We start from the raw sequence: 24343 nt of genomic DNA on the forward strand, positions 1-24343 counted from the left end.
GTTTCCTTCATGTCATCCACTTTGCCCAAACAGTTATTGGGTCCAACACAGGACTGGAGAACCTAACTATGTTTGAGAATGTGTGCGACTCAGACCCACACGCTCCGGATATTATTTCCTGCCTCTACACTCACCTCACATCCCCTCCAGCTACACTCCCGCTATATGCTTTACAATGGTTCAAGGACCTAGCTATAGACTTGGACGCTGAGGACTGGTCGAAGATATGGTTGAACACCCAAAATGTCGCCTCAGAGGCAAACTATAAAGTTCTTATGAGGTGGTACTTGGTCCCGGTTAGGATTGGCAAGTTCCTACTATCCTATCCCCCAGTGTGCTTAAGGGGCTGTGGCGAAAGGGGCACACATGCACACATTTGGTGGACGTGCTCCGGAGCTCCGTGTGTGTGATCGCGGGTTCCGCGGACTCGATGTCCGCTAGGATACCTGCGATCATCTCATGGAGAGGAAGAATGGGGAAATGCTAATGTAAACAAGCATTTCCCCGTTCTGCCTAATGACACTGGCACTGATCACAGCTCCCTGTAATTGGGAGCGGTGATCAGTAGTATGTCACACATAGCCCCTCCCCCCCACATTTAGAATCACTCCCTAGGACACACTTAACCCCTACAGCTCCCCCTAGTGGTTAACCCCTTCACTTCCAGTCACATTTACACAGTAATCAATGCATTTTTAATCGCACTGGTCGCTGTGTAAATGTGAATAGTCCCAAAATAGCGCCAAAAGTGTCCGATGTGCCTGCCATAATGTCGCAGTCATGATAAAAATCGCTGATTGCCGCCATTACTACTACAAAAAAAAATTATTAATAAAAATGCCATAAAACTATCCCCTATTGAAGAAGTCAGGGGCGTGGCTTGCCTTGAGAGGAGATGGCCGCTTAAATCTTTTACTCCGTCAGACCGTCGCCTCATTATACCTTATAGGGGGTTCTAAACTACCGAATATTATCTTCGATTATGGGGACTGCCTCCCGGAATACTTCGGCATCTCGTTCCAGATCACCCAGAGGAAGCAGAGGTCAAAATATTCGACAAATACCAGAATTATCGAGGTCTCTCAGACCTAATACGGCGCCCTCCGCAGCGGGCTCCTCACAATCTCCTCACGACAACGTTCTCGCGCCCACTGAAGTTAGCATGGCGGCTAGTCATTCAGTTACACAACAACCAACTATACAAGATCTCCGAGCAGTAGCAACGGACATTAAAGACACACTTACCGCTGCCATAACGGATCTCAGGCAAGAATTACAGGCCATTGCGGGCAGAGTACTGAAGATAGAACAGCAATCCCACAGACAGCACAATTCGATCGTTCAGGTATCCCGCACGGTAGATACTCATACTGCTCAGCTGAGGGAGGTTCAAAGGCACGTAGAAGATTTAGACAACCGTGGCAGAAGGCATAATCTTAGGGTGAGAGGAATTCCAGAGAGTGTAGAAAATGCACAGCTTTCTGTCACGGTGTCCTCTTTATTTAATAAACTACTAGACAGGCCTGAAACTGACCTTATAACAATGGACAGAATCCATAAGGCACTTAAACCTAGAGGAAGGGAATCTGATCCACCCAGAGATATCATTTGTTATGTCAATGATTACCAAATAAAGGAGTCCATTCTTAAACAAGCTAGACTTAAAGGTAAAGTGGAATTTGAAGGCAAGCCAATTTCAATATATCAAGATCTATCTGCAATTACGCTTAAGAACAGAAAAGACCTGCGCCCTTTATTGGGAATATTATAGGCTAGAAATATACCTTATCGCTGGAAGTTTCCATTTGCACTTTCAGCAACTAACCAAGGGCATACTGCGCTGCTACGGGTACCAGAAGATTTAGATTCATTTTGCAGAATCCTTGACATCCCATATACTGAAGTTCCTAACTGGTATGCCGAATTTAATAGACAATACATACAGGGACAGCCATATATGGAAGATCATATGGAGACCCAACCTACTCATTTTAGACGCCAGAGATCACCCTCCATAGTTAGAATGGGACCAAACCCGACTCAGCAACACAATTCATATAGTCCAACATCTGCCCCTCTGCCACGGAGAGATCGTCAGTGAAAACTATACTGGATAAATACTATTGATCGTCAGATTTCATTGTTAAAACATTTTCTAAACTTCCGAAATGATAAATACAGATTTATTCGGAATTCAATTGATCTGTTTACATACCCGTAGTATTGTTTGATTTAAAGGAAAAAAAACATAAAAGTTATCTTTTCTTGTACCTAACTACTCCAGCATATACGTACGAACAATATTTAACCACTTCAGGACCGCCGTATTGCCAATGTACGTCAGCACAATGGCACAGGCAGGCACAATCACGTACATCTACGTGATTGCCTTCCAGCGGGTGGGGGGGTCCGATCGGACCCCCTCCCGCTGGTTACGGCGGTCCGATTCGGTCCAGGAGCGCTCCGTGATGAGGGGATGGCCGTTGGTTTTCAGCCACCCCCTCAGGATCGCTCCTGGCCAATGAGAAGCTTCATCCCCTGTGTATTGTTTACACAGGAAGGAGGAAGTGATGTCATTCTCCTCGGGGCGGTCTTTTTGACCGGACTACGAGGAGATGACAGAAAGTAAGTGTGCACCAACACTACACTGACATGTAGGTACACACAGGCACACAAACCCCCCCCCCGATCCCCCCCCGATCCCCCCCGCCCCCCCTCCCCCCCCAGTCACAGTGTCACTGATTGCATTGATCATTTCTTTACTGATCAATGCATTCAGTGTCAGTTGTGACAGTAAAAACTGTCAGGACAGTTAGTGTTAGGTCCAGGGTAGCCCCCTATCACCCCCCAATAAAGATTTAACCCCCTGATTGCCCCTAGAGTTAACCCTTTCACCCCCTTTTGCCAGTGTCACTAAGCGATCATTTTTCTGATCGCTGCATGTGTCGCTAGGTAGCTAGTTATTTTTTTAGGTTCACCGCCAGGTTTTTATATCGCTAGGTACCCCGATATACTACCCAATAATGGTTTTAACCCCCTGATTGCCGCTAGTTAACCCTTTCACCCCCTTTTGCCAGTGTCACTAAGCGATCGTTTTTCTGATCGCTGCATTAGTGTCGCTACAGTCGCTAGGTAGCTAGTTATTTTTTTAGGTTCACCGCCAGGTTTTTATAGCGCTAGGTACCCCGATATACTACCCAATAATGGTTTTAACCCCCTGATTTCCGCTAGTTAACCCTTTCACCCCCTTTTGCCAGTGTCACTAAGCGATAATTTTTCTGAACGCTGCATCAGTGTCGCTAGTGTCGCTAGGTAGCTAGTTATTTTTTTAGGTTCACCGCCAGGTTTTTATAGCGCTAGGTACCCCGATATACTACCCAATAATGGTTTTAACCCCTTGATTGCTGCTAGTTAACCCTTTCACCCCCTTTCACCAGCGATCACAGTATAAGTGTCACTGGTGACGCTGGTTAGCCAGTTAGTTATTTAGGTTCCCCGTCAGGTTTTTATATAGCGCCAGGGACCCCCATATACTACCTAATAAAAATTTGAACCCCCTGATTGCTCCTAGTTAACCCTTTCACCACTGATCACCGTATAAGTGTTACGGGTGACTCTGGTTAGTTTGTTTTTTATAGCATCAGGGCACCCACCATTTATTACCCAATAAAGGTTTAACCCCCTGATCACCCGGCGGGTGATATCAATTAGGTTTTAGGGTCAGGGTCTGCGTCGCCCCAGGCAGCGCTAGGTTAGTGCCAGTACCGCTAACACCCACACACAAAGCATACACCTCCCGTAGTGGTATAGAATCTGAACAGATCAATATCTGATCTGATCAGATCTATACTAGCGTCCCCAGCAGTTTAGGGTTCCAAAAAAACGCATTGCTAGCGGGATCAGCCCAAATACCTGCTGGCACCTGCGTTTTGCCCCTCTGCCCAGCCCACCCAAGTGCAGTATCGATCGATCACTGTCACTTACAAAACACTAAACACATAACTGCAGCGATCGCAGAGTCAGGCCTGATCCCTGCCATCGCTAACAGGTTTTTTGGTAGCATTTTATATTCAAATCCGGAAGGCAGTGCTTGGTTTTCGGGGTCCCGTACGTGGCTAGGCTCCCAAAAAGTCCCCCACATGTGGTATCCCCGTACTCCGGAGAAGCAGCAGAATTTATTTTGGGGTGTAATTTGACTTCTGCCCATAGCATGTGTGAGAAATATATCATTTAGTGACAACTTTGTGCAAAAAAAAAAAAAGTTTGTAATATTCCCGCAACTTTTGGCAAAATATAAAATATTCCATGGACTCAACATGCCTCTCAGTAAATAGCTTGGGGTGTCTACTTTCCAAAATGGGGTCATTTGGGGGGGTTTTGTGCTATTTTGGCATTTTATGGACTTCGAAACTGTGATAGGTAGTGAGGAGTTAAATCAAAAATTTGCACCCTTAGAAATCCTGAAGGTGGTGATTGGTTTTCGGGGTGCCGTGCGCGACTAGACTCCCAAAAAGTCCCACACATGTGGTATCCCCGTACTCAGGAGAAGCAGCAGAATGTATTTTGGGGTGTCATTTCACATATGCCCATAGCATGTGTGAGCAATATATCATTTAGTGACAACTTGGTGCAAAAAAAAAAAAGTTTGTAATATTCCCGCAACTTGTGGCAAAATATAAAATATTCCATGGACTCAACATGCCTCTCAGTAAATAGCTTGGGGTGTCTACTTTCCAAAATGGGGTCATTTTGGGGGGTTTTGTGCTATTTTGGCATTTTATGGCCTTCGAAACTGTGATAGGTAGTGAGGAGTTAAATCAAAAATTTGCACCCTTAGAAATCCTGAAGGTGGTGATTGGTTTTCGGGGTGCCGTGCGCGACTAGACTCCCAAAAAGTCCCACACATGTGGTATCCCCATACTCGGGAGAAGTAGCGGAATATATTTTGGGGTGCAATTCCACATATAACCATGGCATGTGTGAGCAATATATCATTTAGTGACAACTTTTTGTAAAAAAAAATTTTTATATTTTTTTTGTCATTATTCAATCCCTTAGGACAAAAAAAATAAATATTCAATGGGCTCAACATACCCATCAGCAATTTCCTTGGGGTGTCTACTTTCCAAAATGGGGTCATTTGGGGGGGATTTGTACTGCCCTGCCATTTTAGCACCTCAAGAAATTAGATCGGCAGTCATAAATTAAAAGCTGTGTAAATTCCAGAAAATGTACTCTAGTTTGTAGACGCTATAACTTTTGCGCAAACCAAAAAATATTCGCTTATTGACATTTTTTTTTACTAAAGACATGTGGCTGAATAAATTTTGCCCTCAATGTATGACTAAAATTTAGTTTATTCGATTTTTCTTATAAAAAAAAGAAGAAAATATCTTTTTTTTTCAAAATTTTCGCTCTTTTTCCATTTATATCGCAAAAAAAAAAAATCGCAGAGGCAATCAAATACCATCAAAAGAAAGCTCTATTTGTGGGAAGAAAAGGACGCAAATTTCGTTTGGGTGCAATATTGCATGACCGCGCAATTACCAGTTAAAGCAGCGCAGTGCGAAATTGCAAAAAGACCTCTGGTCCTTAAGGTATTTATTGGTCCGGAGCTGAAGTGGTTAACAAACCTCAACTGCTCCTCATATACCTTAGGTACTCATCGCTTTTACACCATTCTCATTGAAGTTAACCTGTCTGAATTACTATTAGATAGATCCGCTATACATATCTGCAAGAACAGACAATTCACTGTACTGATCAAATACAGGATTCTGCAGATGAGACATCCTATGGATCTCAAGTCTTCAACAGACTATGGGAACTTATAATTGAAGATTTTCAACTTTCACAGTACCACTTACATAAAATTGTATTACGCAAGACCCTTTGGTAATAAGATACTTCAGCAATCTGTAGATGGCTTCTAGCAATCAAGACCCCCATAGGATACTTTTGATCTCAAGATCAAAATTGCTATACCATACACCTGAGTGGTTGAGAATATAATACCTTAATTGTTTATGATACCCTGACAATTCTTTTTTTAGGTGTTCTGTTGGGCATGTTGCCCTTCACTCGTTATCATTTAATGATATCTAGGATATATAGTTGTATTAACTATTGTATAACTAATTAACCTCTAATTGGTTCTTGAACAGGTTTTCTTTGAATATCCTCCGATGAGTACAATCGGAAGTGAACACCGTAGATATTATTTTGGGTACTTCTGTTCTCTTATCTATAGGTAAACTCTACAGCTGTGGAGTCTCCTATTTAATTTATATGATTTATATGTTTTATTTTATCTGATAGTATTTTTTCATGCTAAAACGGTTATGCATGTTTACTCTTTATTTTACAGGGTAAGACTGATTTCGTACACTATTGTATACTTTACTAAGAATGTTGAAAATCGAAGATATATTTTTTCAGGTCTTCATTTACTGTCGATTTAATTAGATATTCACTCTTACCCAGTGTCCTAGACAGATATATTTTCATGCCTGACGACTATTCTTCTTTATCATATATTGGTAAACAGGTATATAGTGGCCACGGATTTACACTTCTCTTTTATCATTATTAATTTAGATATGTACCCCTCACTATTGATTATATACCCCCAATACACAATATAATTTGCCATTTTGAGGCTCACGGTTTGATGGTTTCCTCTGATTCATCAATCTCAAAAGGTAATCACGTACCCCACAAAGTGGATAATTTTTACACACTTTATTACTTAAATTTCAATAGTAAATATCCACTGCCTTTTTCCGGCGAATACCTATCCCTCTTGTAATCAGGTGAGCGGGATCTCACCTATTGCTGGATTTCCATATAATCCCCTATACTCTAACTTATCCACACTATAACATCTACCAATAGTTGTACAGTAACAGATTTCTGTCACTCAAGCTCAATATCGACTCAGGAAAGTATACCCTATCATTATCACAAACACCATACCACCCACAGTAGAATTTTTCTCATTTAGTTTTGTAATTCACTAAGTTCTTTCTGCTTTTTATCTGCAATAATCTATTACATACGAACCAATAATGATACCTACCCACTCTTCGTCTACACCCACATGCCTTAAATTAATTTCTCTGAATGCAAAAGGTTTAAATTTACCGGAAAAAAGGAGCCAATTGCTCTTAACTATGAAACGTGACAGAGCGGATGTCATCTTAGTACAAGAAACTCACTTTCGTACAGGGTCTGTACCTAAGCTTGAAAACTTAAACTATCCTGAGGTTTATCATTCCACTACACCTGAATCTAAAACTAAAGGTGTATCGATCTTAGTGGCCAAAAATTGTCCTCTACAAATAACAGATAAATTGATTAATGAAAATGGCAGATTTATTTTCCTGAAAGGAACGTGCAATGGTCGGAAAATAACGTTAGCAAATATTTATGCGCCAAATAATAAACAAGTACCCTCCTTTAAGAATCTCATTCAAGATCTCACTTCCTTCCAACAGGGCACCCTTATTCTGGGTGGTGATTTTAATGTTTCTCTACACCCCCTTTTGGATACTTCAAATGGGACTTCGTCCCTTCCATATTCTGCTCTGAAAAGTATTAAATCTGAAATTCAATCCTTACTGTTACATGATACTTGGAGATCCCTATACCCTGATTGTAAGGATTATACTTTTTATTCTAAGCCGCATGATAAATATTCCAGGATAGATTATTTTTTCTTAACCCAGAATGACTTACCTTTCCTTCAAAAAGCATCTATTGGCCCCATGTATCTTTGAGATCACCATCCAATAACTGTTGAATTATCCTTCCCAGAAATCCATCCGCGCTCACCCATTTGGAGACTTGATCAATCGCTATTGACTGATACCGATATTATCAAACATGTAGAACTTAGATTGCAACAATACTTCAAGGAAAATGAGGTAGAGGATACCTCACCTCCCATAATATGGGAGGCACATAAATGTGTGATAAGGGGAATATTCATTGCGGCAGTGGCTAAACGAAAAAAAGAAAAATTAAAGCGTTTCCAAGAGCTAACTAATCTGATTCTCCAATTAGAAAAAGCCCACAAACATTCGCAAGCTTTAAACATACTGAATTCATTAATTGAGATGAGAAAACAACTTCTTACCTTATTAGATAAACAAACTAAACGAAAATTTATATTGACACAAAAAACATACTACGAATTCGGTAATAAGGCTAGCAAAACATTGGCAAGGGCTTTACAATCAAAAAAAGCTAACACGACAGTCCACGCCCTTTCAGACACACAAGGTCGTAAACTACTTAATACCAATGATATAGCTGATCAGTTCAAAAATTACTATTCTCAACTCTACAATCTTTCTACCCCAAATTCTCCCTCGAAAGCTTTGCCGAGATCGCAAATGATTGTGGATTTTCTTGCAAAATTTGGGCCCACTCCCATTACGGCAACCCAAAATCTAGAATTGGACAGACCACTAGATATGGAAGAAGCAAAATGTGCACTATCCATGATGAAATCTGGAAAAAGTCCAGGTCCAGATGGACTGAACGTTGGTTATTATAGATCCTTTAGAGACCTCCTCACACCTATCTTTCTCAAAACTTTTAATACTTATGACACACCCATCACTCCTCCCAGAGATTTAACATCTGCCCACATAACAGTTCTCCCGAAACCTGGGAAAGATACTCTGCTTACGTCTAGCTACAGACCTATCTCTCTATTGAATGTAGATCTCAAATGGTATGCAAAAAAATTCTAGCTAATAGGCTTCTCCCATTAATACCCCAACTAGTACACTTAGATCAGGTGGGTTTTGTACCTGGTAGGGAGGCCAGGGATAATACCCTTGAGGCTCTTAACATCCAACAATACTTATCCACTTCTAAGGAGAGGGGATTCCTCTTGTCATTGGATGCAGAGAAGGCGTTCGATAGAGTGGCCTGGGATTACATGATGCAAGCTTTACAAGCGATTTATCTCCCGCAGCGAATGCTTAACTTTATACACATGCTCTATTCTAACCCCACTGCATCGGTGAGGATAAATGGCCACCTATCGAGCGCCTTCTCTATTTCAAACGGAACACGGCAAGGTTGCCCTCTATCCCCCTTAATCTATATTCTCACATTAGAACCCATGCTGAGATGTATTAGGGAAAACCCTGACATTAAAGGGATAAATATACAAGGTCGTTCCTATAAATTAGCGGCTTTTGCCGATGACATTCTTTTATTCCTTTCTGCACCTCGTATAACACTACCCAATCTCCTTAAATCGCTTACATATTTCCAACAATTATCAAACCTCCAAATAAACTTTGCGAAGTCTACGACTCTAAATATATCCCTCACATCAACACAATGCACACATTGCCGAAATTTTTTTCCGTTCAAATGGAATACGCACTCTCTTACATACCTGGGTATCAACTTAACCTCCAAAGTTACAGACTTATATACGGCAAATTATCAACCTCTACTTCACTCCATAATTTCTGACTTCAAAAAATGGTCAAATAATTTATTTTCCTGGTTTGGCAGAGCGGCCATAGTCAAAATGAATATTTTACCTAGATTATTATATCTTTTTCAAACGGTTCCAATTCAAATTTCCAACACATTTTTTACATCATTTCGCACAGCTTGTACAAAATTCATTTGGGGTTCTATACGCCCACGCATAAACTTTATGAAACTCACTTGTCTGAAATTAAAAGGAGGTATAGGTTTACCTGATATTAAAAAATATCAACAAGCATTTCAGTTGACGAGAATTATTGACTGGAATATACACTCTGCCAACAAAGATTGGGTCCAGTTGGAAAATTCTTTGGACTCCATTCCAATTGGCCAAACTCCTTGGTTACTAGTTAAGTATATTCCTAAAGTATATAAACTCCTTCATTTAATTGGTCCGACACTTACCACTTTCAAACAAGCTTGTTCCAAATACCTCCTCCCATCAAACACGGGGCTTATGACACCACTAAAAATGAATCCAGCATTTTTACCTGGAATGAGTCCTACCTTCTTAACCGATATCTGGCCACAATCGAATGTTAGATCCCTGCTTTTCTTTGAAGGAGATAAAATCGTCACCTATTCCAAATTACAAGCTTCTATACATCCTCAGTCATTTCCTCACGAGACATATTTACAAATTAAACAATTCCTTGATATAGCATCTAAATGTCCCGATTGGATCCGATTTCTTACCCCTTTCGAAGATATGTGCCTTAAAAAAGAACCACAAAGACATCTAATTTCTTTTTCATATACTTTACTTTTCTCCGATCTGGATTCTACAATTGATGGTAGAGCTGCCCAATGGGGCAGGGATTTATCCCAAAACATCACAAGCAAAGATTGGGAAACGATTCATAAAATTGCACACAAAGGCTCTCTGAACATATCTGCACAGGAGAATGCCTTTAAAATTATATCGAGATGGTACAATACACCAGTCAAATTAAATCGTATATTTTCCACAGTTTCCCCACTATGCTGGAGATGTGGAACAGATCCTGGATCTCTTCTTCATATTTGGTGGTCTTGTCATAAAATACAATCATTCTGTAATAATGTACATAAATTCATCTACCGTATTACCACACTTAAACTTGATTATGCACCTGCACAATTTTTGCTGCATCACTCCACCAGGCATTCCCGCAAATATTTGGGTTCTTTACCCATGTACCTAATTTCAGCAGCAAACATGTGCATACCATGTAAATGGCTATCTCCTGACCCACCTACCATAAAAGATTGGTTCCTTCGAACCCAAAATATCGCAGAAATGGAGGATCTCATACACCAATCCAGAGATACTCCTTCCAAATACATAAAAACATGGTCCAGTTGGATACGTTTCACGTCAACTGATACTTACCGTGATCTGATCAAGTAACCATTATATGTATTACAGATTTACAGAAGACCATACTATTCTGGGATATTTAGGAGGCTTGCCTCCATTATTACAAGTCTGGTATAAGTGTGTATTATAGACTCATGATTCAGTTCCGAAAACATTTGATATTTACTTAACGGAAGCAAAAATACTCTGAGTCAGATTTTTTTTTTTAGAATCCTTATTTGCTTCCAATTCTTGCTTATAACTTAATTCCTGAGTGACAGGCTAGATGCTTTTAACAGTCGAATATCTATGAATTACATATTCTAACTTTCTTCAATATGAGTTAGGGGATTACTTTCCTTTTCTCGTTTTCTCCCTCTCCCTCTATTCCAATATTTTTACCCTATTTCCTTTTTTTTATTTTATTTTTTATGTTTTTATGTGTGTATGTATTGTTATTTACACTATATATTGATCCCGACCAATCACTTTGTGGCTATAGCATACTACTCTTAGACATTAAATATAATTTGCATATTGTACCTTCTTATCAAGATCATTTTGCAATGCTTATATGATTTTTCTTGACTTTATGTTTCATGATTGAATGTTTGATTGTATAAACTCAATAAAAATATTTGAAAAAAAAAATAAAAAACTATCCCCTATTTTGTAGACGCCATAACTTTTGCAAAAACCAATCAATAAACGTTTATTGCAATTTTTTTTACCAAAAATATGTAGAAGAGTACGTATCGGCCTAAACGGAGGAAAAAAAAAATTTGATCTATTTTTTGGGGATATTTATGAGAGCAAAACGTAAAAAATGATGCGCGTTTTTCAAAATTGTCTTTTTTTTTGTTTATAGCACAAAAAATAAAAAAATAAAACTGCAGAGGTGATTAAATACCCCCAAAAGATAGCTCAATATGTGGGAAAATAACAACGTCAATTTTGTTTGGGAGCCACGTCGCACGACCGCGCAATGGTCAGTTAAAGCGACGCAGTGCCGAATCGCAAAAAGTGCTCTGGTCTTTTGCCAGCCAAATCGTCTGGGGCTTAAGTGGTTAAAGTGACTATAAATAGTGTGTATGACCCTCTACAAAGTATTATGCCTTGTACACACGGTCGGACATTCTGACAACAAAATCCATCGGATTTTTTGCCAAACTGGTCTTGCATACACATGGTCGGACAAAGTTGTCGGAAAATCCAATCGTTCGGAACGGGGTGACGTTTGTTGCGTACGATCAGATTTTGTTGTCGGAGAATTTTCAATCCAGCTCTCAAACCTTTTCCATCGGGATTTCCGATGGAAAAAGTCCGATAGAGCCCACACAAGATCAGATTTTCCGACAACAAGATCCGATCGGACCTTTTCCGTCGGAAAATCCGACCGTTTATACAGAGCATAACACTAATGGCTAATGTTTGCCTTCAATCAATAATGATTAATGTGTGCCGACTTAAAAAAAGTGACTAGTGCAAAAAAAGTGTGTTACACCCTTATACTCTCTGCAATATACAACACTAAAGATATGTACCTTAGAAAATGTGCTAGTGTAATCTGTGCGTAAATGTATATATATATGAAAAGATAATAAAATTAAAACCCTCTGCCGGATGCAAGCATAGAGAACAGTTGTCCTCAAAAATTGGTATAGTGAGCGTAACCTCTAGGTGTTATCACACCTGCTAATGATACTAAAAATAATTGACCTAGAGGGGTTTGATGCCCTGTAGACTTGTGTGACAAATAGAAAATAAATTAATGAATCGGTGCTAGTGTGTTACACCCTCTGTCGGATGTGACCATAGAGGACTGTTGTCCTCAGAAATTTGATGTATTGAAAATCACCTCTAGATGTAATACTGCAGATGTTTGATCAAGAGGGGTTTGACTTTCTGCAGGTCTATATGACAAATCCTAATGATATGCCAGAAGCAACGTATATACATCTTTCAACAAAATTTGTAGCACAAAAAATAAACTGCAGAGGGAGAGGGGGTCACCGAAACCCCCCGCTGACAGCTGGGAGGAGAGCAGCGGGAGATCAGCTGATATTTGACTCAGATTACAGAAACACACACTTTTACATTATATAATACTGTACACACAATTGGAATTTTGGTTGGAAAAAGCTATGATGGTTTTCCCAACGGAATTCCGCTCAAGCTGTTTGCCTACACACAGTCACACCAAATTTCGACCGCCAAGAACGCGGTGATGTACGACATGTACGACGGGACTAGAAAAAGGAAGTTCAATAGCCAGTAGCCAATAGCTTCCGTCTCGTAGTTGAATCTGAGCATGCCTGATTTTTGCCGTGTTGGAATTGCATACAAACGATCGGAATTTCCGATAGAAAGTTTTTCTGTCTGGAAAATTGAGAACATGCTCTCAAATTTTGGCTGGCGGAAATACGGACAGCTAAATTCCAATGGAGCATACACACGGTCGCATTTTCCGATGAAAAGCTCTCATCGGTCTTTTGCTGGCTGAAATTCCGATCGTGTGTACGCGGCACAAGAGAGAGAATTCTAGCAGTTTACAACCACTTTAAACTAGGGCTTATTTTCAGGGTAGGGCTTATATTGCAGCCCTTCTTGAAAATCATAGTAGGTCTTATTTTCAGGATAGGTCTTCCTTTCGGGGAATTTATAGTCACTTTAAATTAGAACAGTGCCACACCTACATCATTCTCAAACTAATTTAGCAGTACTCCACTCAGGTGGAAGTATTTTTTGTAGGGGCAGCAGTTTGTTTCTTCCCAAGGTTTTGCCTGCTTTGTACTTTTTGCTTACGCGGATCCACATACAATCCTTTCATATGGAACTATGTTACTCTTGACTTGCTCTCCAGCTATCGGGCTGCTGCAGAGGAGCACCACCTGCAGCGCCAAAAAAGTAGGCTGCACCTGCCTACATGCCTGTAAAACACCTAAAAAAACTTTTGAAATAAACTGTTCAAAATCATCAGGAATACACTCTGCTAAACTATGAATGCCAGATTATTTTCTCTGGAAGCAAGGACTTGGCAGCCTGCCAGTCTTCATTCTTGAAGATGGATTATTCCACAGTAACTGCAGCTTCAGTGAGGGTTTGTTTTAAAACTCTTCTACTCCTTCTTAAGCAGGGGCGTTGCTAGGTCTACAAAAGATCTGGGGCTAGAGTGCAGTCCAAGGACCACGGCTATGGAACGCTCTACCGACTTACATCCGTATGGAAGAAAACCACCAGGCGTTCAGGAAAAGAACTCAAGACCTACCTTTTCTAAGAAGCTAGACAACTCAGGCTGAGAAAGCGCCTGGAGGCAATTCAGTTCGCATTTGCAGCGCTATACAAATCCTTCATTCATAGAGCCATAGCAGTGTAGTAAAGAAAGTCATAAGCTTGGGCGGGCATACACATGTATATACAGTAATATACACGCGTGTATATATATATATATATATATATATATATATATATATATCCCCAGAATGCCCCCTTTGCATTAGGGTCCCCAGTAAGCCTCCCCCTTAAATCAGGGTCCCCAGTGAACCCCCCTTAAATCAGGGTCCCCAGAGAGCCTCCCCCTTGCATCAGGGTTCCCAGAGAGCCCCTAACTTACATTAGGGTCCCCAGAGAGCCTCCTCTCCCCTTGAGGACCCCTGCAGAGACTCAGGGCCATGAGCCCCAGATTCGGGACTATAGCCCCAAAAGTCCCACCCTAGCGACACCACTGTTAAGAATGAGTAGGTACCTTACTGTAGTCTGGCCAAAAGGTTCAGTTTAAAGGTTTAAAGAACCTGGCTCATTGTAACTCAGTACTCTATGAACTGAACAAGATGGCTGCTGCTCTGTGAAAATGATATGGATTCGCCGAAAAAAAAAAAAAAACTGCATTCGAAATGTCATATTCACAAATAATCCTCAACATTCAGCTTCCTTTAACAAATGAGCACATCACATCTGAAAGTTTTGTATTCTTACAGCATTCCACAAGTCTGACCAGGAAGCAAATAACACCCATCAGCCGACACTGCCTGGGGTAAGATGCTGGACATTCATCTCCAAACGATACAAATAGAAGTACTTCACTCAACCCAGTGGTTTAGGTTCGACCACTCTCCACAAAAAGGGGCCCCTCCTGATGGGCAGAGGTCACCTTAATTCAGGGCTTGACAAATTTGTTTGGAATCTAGGAGCCAGCTAAAAAATTTAGAAGCCAGGTCGGTAACGGCGATCCGGACCTGTCCCTGGCCTGACATGGAAATGAGTGAGGGGAAGATGGCGCCCCCCACCTGTCTCCAAGTCATTGCCATAGCTCTCAGAGGGACATTTTATTTATTTTTATTTTTTTCAAATGACAACATTTTTTTAAATTGCATTTTAGTGTAAATATGAGATCGGACGTCTTTTTGACCCCCCAGATCTCATATTTAAAAGGACCTGTCATACTTTTCTCTATTACAAGGGGTTTTTACATTCCTTGTAATAGGAATAAAAGTGACACAATTTTTTTTAAAAGCACAGAGAAAAAATAAAAAATAAAAGTTCAAATAAATCAGAAATTTTTTTTTTTTTAAATGCGCCCCGTCGCGCCAAGCTCACGTGCAGAGGCGAACGCATACGTGAGTAGCGCCCGCATATGAAAGCGGTGTTCAAACCACACATGTGAGGTATCGCCATGATCTGTAGAGCGAGAGCAATAATTCTAGCCCTAGACCTCCTCTGTAACTCAAAACATGCAACCTGTAGAATTTTTTAAACATCGCCTATGGAGATTTTAAAGGGTAAATATTTGTCGCCATTCCACAAACGGGGCGCAATTTTGAAGCGTGACATGTTGGGTATCAATTTACTCTGCGTAACATTATCTTTGACAATATAAAAAAAAAAATTGGACCAACTTTACTGTTGTCTTATTTTTTAATTAAATTAATTATTTTTCCCAAAAAAAGTGCGCTTGTAAGATACGGTGTGGCAGACAGTATTGCAACAACCACCATTTTATGTTAGAATAAAAAATATATATAATGTTTAGGGGTTCTAAGTAAAGGGAAGGAGATAGGTGGGCAGTGAAAACAGGCAGGGGAAGCTTCATTAGCATTGCTGGTTGTCATACCAATGGCCACCACAAGAGGGCGCCAGATTCCAGAAGGAAGCATAGGACCGCAGAAGGCCTCAAATCCGGGGCCTACATTACTGGCCGGCGGCGGTGCGGCCCAACGCGATCACGCTGGGGGGGAGGGGGGTGTGCAAGGAGACAGGATACCCCCCAGCTGTGCTGCCCCAGGCGCCAGGTCACTAATTCTAGTCGCAAATGCGACCTGGCGCCTGGGGTTTGTCGAGCCCTGCCTAATTGATTAATTTATGTATAATTGATCCAGCAAGAGCACCAAACAAATGGGTATTAGTGTCCAAAATATTTATTGGATTCAACAAAGGACCAAAAATTAGCCAAGAGGCCCAAACAATCCCCCTTCTTCAAGGCTTTAGTGCTTGTGCCTAATGAACTTAAAGTGAAGATCTTGGACATATCAATGAAAGACACATAAATCAAAATTTCTAGTGGACCCAAAGTTAAGATCTTGGACACATCCATCAAAGACACATCAATCGAAGTGTCCAATGGATTCAACGTTAAGATCTTGAAAAAAATCCGCCAAAGACACATCAATCAAAATGTCCAATGGACACAAAGTGAAGATCTTGGACACATCAAAAACACATCAATTAAAATGTCCAATGGACCCAACGTTATGATCTTGCAAACGTATGTCAAAGACACATCAATCAAAATGTCCAATGAACTCAAAGTGAAGATCTTGGACACATCAACTGAAAAGACATGTAACGCCGGCTCCTGAAGAGCACACGCTATGTGTTTTTTTTCTATTTAGAGTTCCTAAAGCCATAGTTAGGTTTTAGGGTTAATTATACCAAATTATGGTTTTGGTGCCAGTCTGGCTGGATTGCACTGGGTTCTGCTTGGCCGCAGGTGTCGCTGTCACCACTGACCAGTGTGAGAACACAGTTTAGCTAGGCGTATCGAGTGTCATTCTTTCTTGGAACCAGCCCAGTGGGAGTGTCATCTTGCTATGCATTCTGGGAGAGTGTACTTAAGGTACTGACATCACGTGCTTCTGGGTTCCGGTCCAGAAGATCTCTCTGTCTGCTTGGTTCTGGTCCTCCTGACCAGCCCCCATGGCCATCATGGCTTGGGGTGCGGATCCATCCAATTTGAAAGTCTCGGGGCTGGCTAGCCCGAGGCAAAGTAACTGAGAGGAGGATTTAAAGGTGGTCCGGTGCCGTCTCATCTGTGGAGAGGCCCAGCAACTGGAGAAGCAACCAGGGGAGGACTCTTCGGGAGAAGGCCACACATAAGGCTGGCTTCTCAGAAGGGGCCTGGAGGCTCAGTTGAAAGACACCAAGTGAATCTACACTCATACGGTATCGCCGGCTGCAAGATACTGGTACCGTATGATAGCTCTCTAAATTTATCTACGTCCCTCAGTTACATTCAAGTCTGTGGCAGAGACTTTATTCACAAGTGTTCTACATCTAAATCTGTGGCAGAGACTTTATTCAAGTGTTCTATATTCATGTCTGTGGCAGAGACTTTGTTTTACTTAAACACTCTATCGGCTGCTAGGCCTAGTGAGAGGAGGTCTATCCGGTAGCTGTAGCTCACTATAGCTGGTAGCTCTCTATAGCTGATTTCTATAGTGAGAGACTTCCTATCTTTTGCAGTTCCAAGAGTACCTGAACTTCCTACCCAACCTTCTACCCTTCTTTGAGAAACAGTTTTGTCTACTTGTCAAATAAAAATCCCAAAAATGGATCCAGTGTCAGTTTCTGCAGTTCTTTGGGCCATCTACCTTGGAAAACCCTTAGACGCACACAAGGTCAAGAAGGTAACGGTAAGCCCAATAAAACCAGCCGCTCCTTCGGGGGTCAGTGCTACAGACACTTAATTTAACCTTAAGATCTTGCAAACATCTGTCAAAGACACATCAATCAAAATGTCCAATGGACTAAAAGTAAAAATCTTGGACAGGTCCATCAAAGTTTCCAATGGACTCAAAGTACAAATCTTGGACACATCAGTCAGAGTCCAATGGACTCAAAGCAAAGAGTAATTACGGTAACTATCCTTTTGTTATGTAGAAAAAAGCAGGCCTGGTCAATATGTCAGCCTGTATGTCTGGCCTGTACAATAATGTATGTATGGTATACTAAGTGTGTATATATACTGTATAAATAAGTATATTATATATATATATATATATATATATATATATATATTTTTTTTTTTTTTTTTTTTTTTTTTTTTTACAGAATATCCTACATAAATCATTATAGCATGAGCTTCCTACCCTTGGCCATACTACAAAACTGACTTAGAGTTATTTATTTTAAAGGTCATTATTAAAGAGAAGGGGAGGCTCTTTGCATTTGGAGGAAATGAGGTTTAACTGTCGTATAGGGAAGGCTTCTTTTCTGCACGAGCTAAGAAAATTTAAAATAGTCTTCCACAAGAGCTAGTTCTAGTCAACTCAACAGAATCTCTCAAGGAAAGGTTCAATATGGTTTAACCACTTCCCACCCTGCCAATGTACATATACGGCCGGGTGGGAGCTCTCTACTTCTGAGAGGACATTCAGGAACGTCCTTCAGAAGGAGGGGGATCGCGCGCGCGCGTGCCTGCGCAGCGGCGCGATCCCGTTGTGCTCGTGTCACCCAGACACAGCACATCTCGGATCGGCAGGAGGGCTCTGTGATTGGCCCTCCTGATCACATTACGGCCGTGTCCAATCACGGCCATCATGTGATGTAAACAAACAGCCGGTTGCTAGGCAATCGGCTCTCCTCTTCTCACATGGAAGTCGTCGCTGAGGAGGGGAGAGCAGATCGCTGCAGCCGGCTGGTGATCAGTGAGTATGAGCTGTTTTTACAGCTTTTTACTAACTAATCACCAGTCTAGTATAAACCTACAGTGTAAACACACATGTCACCACAATACACATGTCACCACACATGTCCCCAAAACACACATGTCCCCAAATAAAAAACACATGTCCCCCACATATGTCCCACTAAAATCACACGTTCCAATGATTATCTGCACACATATGTACGTGATCACCTGCACACATATGTACATGATCATTTGTGTACATATGTCCGTGATCACACAAACCAATTATTATACACTTAACAGAATTTTTTTTACCAAAAACATGTAGCAGAATAAATTTTGGCTTAAATTTATGACAAAATTTGATTTGACTGGATTTCTTTTAAAATAGAAAAAAGAAAATATTGTTTTTTTCCAAATTTCCGCTTTCCGAGTCGTGAATAAATACCACCAAAATAAAGCTCTATTTGTGCGAACAAAATTATAAAAATTTCATTAGGGTACAGTGTAGCATGACCGCACAATTGTCATTGAAAGTGCGAGAGGGATGAAAGCTGAAAATTGGGCTGGGATGGAAGGGGGCGAAAGTGCCCTGTATTGTAGTGGTTAAATACTCAAAGTATAAATGAATGGAAACCAATTATATAAGTAATACTATTGTCAGGGCACCATTCAGAGCAAAGGTGAGCATGTGCTGAGAAGGGGACATCAGAACAAAAATGTGCATGTGCTAAGAAGACCTGGCATAGTTGCCACTACTGTACATGGCCATGCTTGTTTGCACCGGAATGCGCACAGGCGCATTTCTGCATGGACACCTCATGCCAATCGCCCTATATACGGACAGTGGCTGTGGCCAGAGATTGCTGGATGATCTTGCTCCTGTGCATCATGTATTCTAGGACTTCCTGTTACCAACCCAGCTTGCCTCTGGACCTTTCTGGTTTTTCCAATGGACTCAAAGTAAAGATCTTGGGCACAGCAATCAAAAAGTCCAATGGACTCAAAGTAAAAGTCTTGGACACATCAGTCAAAGAGACCAATGGACTCAAAGCAAAGCGTCATTAGCTATCCTTTTGTTATGTAGAATATAGTAGGTCTGGTCAATATGTCACCCAGTATAACTGGCTTATACAATAATGTATGTATGATATACACTGCATACTATGTATGTATATGTACAGTGTCTACATCAATCAAAGTGTCCAATGGACCCAAAATAAAGATCTTGGATACATCTATCAAAGAGTCCAGTGGATGCAAATGAGAGATCTTGGATACATCATCAAAGTGTCCAATGACTCAAAGTAAAGATCTTGGACACATCAATTAAAGAGTCCAATGGATTCAAAGTAAAGATCTTGGACATATCAATCAAAGAGTTCAATTGACTTAATGTAAAGATCTTGGGCACATCAATCAAAGAGTCCAATGGACTCAGAGTAAAGATCTTGGACACATCAATCAAAGAGTCCAACTGACTTAAAGTAAAGATCGTGGGCACATAAATCAAAGAGTCCAATGGACTCAAAGTAAAGATCTTGGACACATCAATCAAAGTATTCAATGGACTCAAAGTAAAGATCCTGGGCACATCAATCAAAGCCAGGACAGTATTTAGTGTGTGAGTGCCAGTGTTAGTGGTAAAGCAGGTCCTGCTCTGACTGAGGTCTAAAAGGTAAGGGGGTATTTTCCCTCAGGGTCACCAACCAAACATATATTATTTGACTTGGCTAAGGTTTATTTGCCCCCCCCCCCCCCCCCAATCCTAGTATTCCCCTGAGAGCACTGTGATAATCACATATAATGTTTTTCATTTATACATGTACAGATAAAATAAACATTGCAGCACATTTAAGGCCTCATTCACACTGGACATTCTAAAAATGCCAGAAACGTTAGCTATAGAAAGCTGTAAAATTATTTTTTCAGTAGCATTTTTGTCATGTGTGTCATTTAGCTTTTTTTTTTTTTTTTTTAGCAAAACTATACTCCCACAAAAGCTTATGGCTCAAAAAAGCTCATAAATGCAGAATAACCACATTTTTCAGAGTAAGAGCATTTTTACAGCTTAAAAACTCCTCTTTGAACCCACTAGTTCTGGGGGTTTTTTTCCAGCCAGAAGACGCCCCTGCCAATAAACACTGATAAAAGCCTATGTGTGCATGGACACATAGGATAGCATGCTGGGGAGTTTACTGGTTGCAGAAAAAAAAAAACCTGAAGCCAAAAACAGCAGCTCTAATAACGTCCAGTGTGCATAAGGCCTAACACCTAAAAACATGTAGGACTATATCCAGACATGGCTTTTCTAAGACAGACAACCAATTGAACAACCAAAGCAAAAAAAAAAAAAAAAAAGCATGAATTGCTCAATTATGCAGAAGCAGGAAAAAGCAAAAAAAAAAAAAGGATTTTACTTAGGTAGGGCAGAAGACAATGTTGTCGCCTTTTATCAAAATGTGCAAAAATGTAAAATATGGATAGGAAATACTTTGCATGCTTTTTATGCCTAGAGGTGTATGCTGGAGAGAAGCCTGTTTGGAAGCTCAGTCTGGTTACAGTGAGATGACACCATCCATTAACTTTTTCAGTGTTGTCTATTGGTATGCACAACTGGGAGGCAACTCACAGGATCCATTATCTTCATATGAGGCCTCATATCAGAAAACTTCTCAAAATGTACATATTCTATCTGTGCTCTTTTAACAGATCAGCCATGGAGTAGGTGTGATGACCATATATAGCTTTGTGGGTCTGGAAGTTTGTTAAGGTGCATGTTCACTAAAACAAAAAAAAATGCCTCCTCCTTATCTGCCTAAATGCCACTAACCCGCCACTCCAACCCTGGGTGCTACCTCAAAAATCAAGTGCCAGGATCAAGTGAAGGTCCCTCAGACTTTACTGGCCATACCAATATAGCAGGAGCAATGTCCCATTCAATTCTAATTTATTATTTCTATAACACTTCTCCCCCTGGGAACTCATGGCACTTAGTAGGTGAAGCAACCATCTTGGTCACACTCAGCTGATCCAATAAACCTACCAGCATTACTTCAGAGTGTGGGAGGAAACAAGTGATAACCACTAAGCCGCTATGCTGCCCATGTCTATGGGATATTAATGCACAGGTGGCCTGGCACTAGACCCTTACTGACTGGGCTTCTGACATTGCAGGAGGCTGCAGCTATCATAAAAGGTAAATACAGATCTGCGGGATAGGGTGGGGTGGGTTGGGGTAGATGCAGCTAGATGTATTGAGGCAGATGGGGATATTTTTTTAATTTGACTAAACTCATACTCTAAGGAACTCCAAGACCCACAAAGTAAGAGGTAAATACGGGCCTATAGGGGATAAGGACACAACTAGTGGTATTGGGGAAGATAGGGAGGGAAGCTGAGGGCATTTTTTGTTTCAGCGAAAATGTACTTTAAAGGAAAACTTTGCTCTTTAAAAAAAATTCTAGGCAATGTATTTTTGTGGTAGTACACCCTTTGCATTCCTTTTCTGCCAAAAAAAAACTTTCTTTTTGCTCTTAGCAATATATTTCTAGTGTACACTGCCTACAGCACATGCATGGTAAAGTGTGCACTTGTGGCCTATTCCTGGGATCTGTAAGATGCAGAAAGTAGAGTTGGGATGGAGGGACAATATATCTCCAGTCCGCATGGGCAGCAGTTGCATCATCAGTTACTTTCTAATGGGCAAAGAGTAGGGATGCCAAGTCTAGAAGAACTGGAAACAGCACAGGACAGCTTTGAGCTGTTGGCTTTGCTTCTTAGGGCCTTGCACTTATTGTTTTAACCACCATGGGTACTCAACAGTTAACCACAATGGATGCCCTCTCATCAATTTGGCCTCCAACCAGGTATGTGACAACTATGTTGGTGTACACTAACTATTTTATTAAGACATATACCGTAGTTAACCTGGTTGAAAAGTCCATCCAGTTCAACCAACAACATTTTTTTACCCATATTTGTAATAAATATACACTTTATGGAATAATTTGTGTTGCTAGTTTTGGATGACACCATGAAAGTCCCATTTTTCTTCTATACTTGGTTTCCACTGTGTGAAGGGATGAGGTGCCATCACCTACCCATCAAGGTACTCTTAAAGTGGTTGTAAACCCTTACAAACCACTTTGACCAACAGGTAAGCCTAGATTAAGGCTTACCTGTAGGTCCAAGAAATATCTCCTAAACCTATACAGATTAGGAGGTATTTACAAAAAGACAGTCACCGCTGTCTACGGTGCATGCGCCGTAGACAACGGAGCGCAGGCGCACTGGGCAGGCCGCATATTGCGGCGATATGCCGCGAGTGTCGGCTCCCGTGCGCATGCGCGGGAGTGACGTCATCGCTGCTCCGGCGAATCACAGCGCCGGAGCAGCGAGACCCAGAAGTCACTCCGGGATCCATGGCAGCGGCAGACATGAAGACGGAGGACCGCTTCGGGGGCTTCGTTCTCAGGTAAGTTGTTCATAATGAGCTAGCATGCTATGCATACTAGCTCATTATGCCTTTGCCTTGTAGGTTGCTTTTTTTTTTCCCCCATGGGTTTACAACCACTTTAAGTACAACTGGATGGTAATAGTTATATACAACACCACATCAACTAGACCATGCTTTAAAAGAGTTTAGCCTTCCTCTTGATCAGCTGCAGGCTAAAGGTTCTGGCGATGATTTTTATTTATTTTTGTCTTTTGGTTGAACTCAATGGACATTTGTCTATAACGCCTCATTTTATTGCCACAAAAATTAAGCAATACATGGAGTAGTTCTGGTCTGGAGGGAAATACACTACATTGTCAAAAGTATTGGGACACCTGCCTTTACACACACATGATTCCATCCCAGTTTTAGCCCGTAGGGTTCAATATTGAGTTTGCTCCCCCTTTGCAGCTATAACAGCTTCAACTCTTCTGGGAAGGCTGTCCACAAGGTGTAGGAGTGTGTTTATGGGAATGTTTGACCATTCTTCCAGAAACGCATTCGTGAGACATGCACCCACACTTAGGATGGACTGGTGTCTTTATTCAACCTTACTAACTATGTTACAAAACAAGGTCCATAAAGACATGGATAAGTGAGTTTTGGGTGAAGGAACTTGACTGGCCTGCACATAGACACGCTCCTAAACCTTGTGGACAGCCTTCCCACAAGAGCTGAAGCTGTTATAGCTGCAAATGGTGTCATCTGAATATTGAACCCTACGGACTAAGACTGGGAGCCCATTAAAGTTCATGTGCGTCTAAAGGCAGGTGTCCCAATCCTTTTGACAATACAGTGTATATAAAATGCTCTGAACTTGCATGTGAAATGATTACGTAGCAAATTTCAGATGTTACTTCAATAAATTATTATTTACAATGGAATAGACTGAAATGATAAAAAAAATGAATTGATCTTTTAGTTTCACCTGCAATGACAGATCGTACAACAACGGGTCCTGCACTGCCAGCAACAAATCCAAAGCCAACTCCTGGTTGACGAGAAATGGTGACTTGACGTATAGACTGAGGGGTCAGCTGACCACATTCCATAGCACACGTCCACATCACATGACTGCACA

At 41.0% G+C, this 24343-nt stretch overlaps 1 protein-coding gene across 1 annotated transcript in view; it reads right to left on the reverse strand.

Annotated features, from left to right (window-relative positions):
- Positions 1–24343, reverse strand: part of FRMPD3 (FERM and PDZ domain containing 3) — a 241210-nt gene that overhangs the window by 125012 nt on the left and 91855 nt on the right. Inside the window, exon 3 of the mRNA XM_077466653.1 lies at positions 24191–24336. Coding sequence (XP_077322779.1) covers positions 24191–24329 — 139 coding nt within the window. The 5' untranslated portion in view covers positions 24330–24336. The remainder of the gene's footprint in view (positions 1–24190; positions 24337–24343) is intronic.

The sequence above is a fragment of the Lithobates pipiens genome, unplaced genomic scaffold (genome assembly GCF_037356315.1).
Source record: "Lithobates pipiens isolate NorthernLeopardFrog02 unplaced genomic scaffold, aLitPip1_a1.2 Scaffold_1, whole genome shotgun sequence".
In the NCBI taxonomy this organism is placed as follows: domain Eukaryota; kingdom Metazoa; phylum Chordata; class Amphibia; order Anura; family Ranidae; genus Lithobates; species Lithobates pipiens.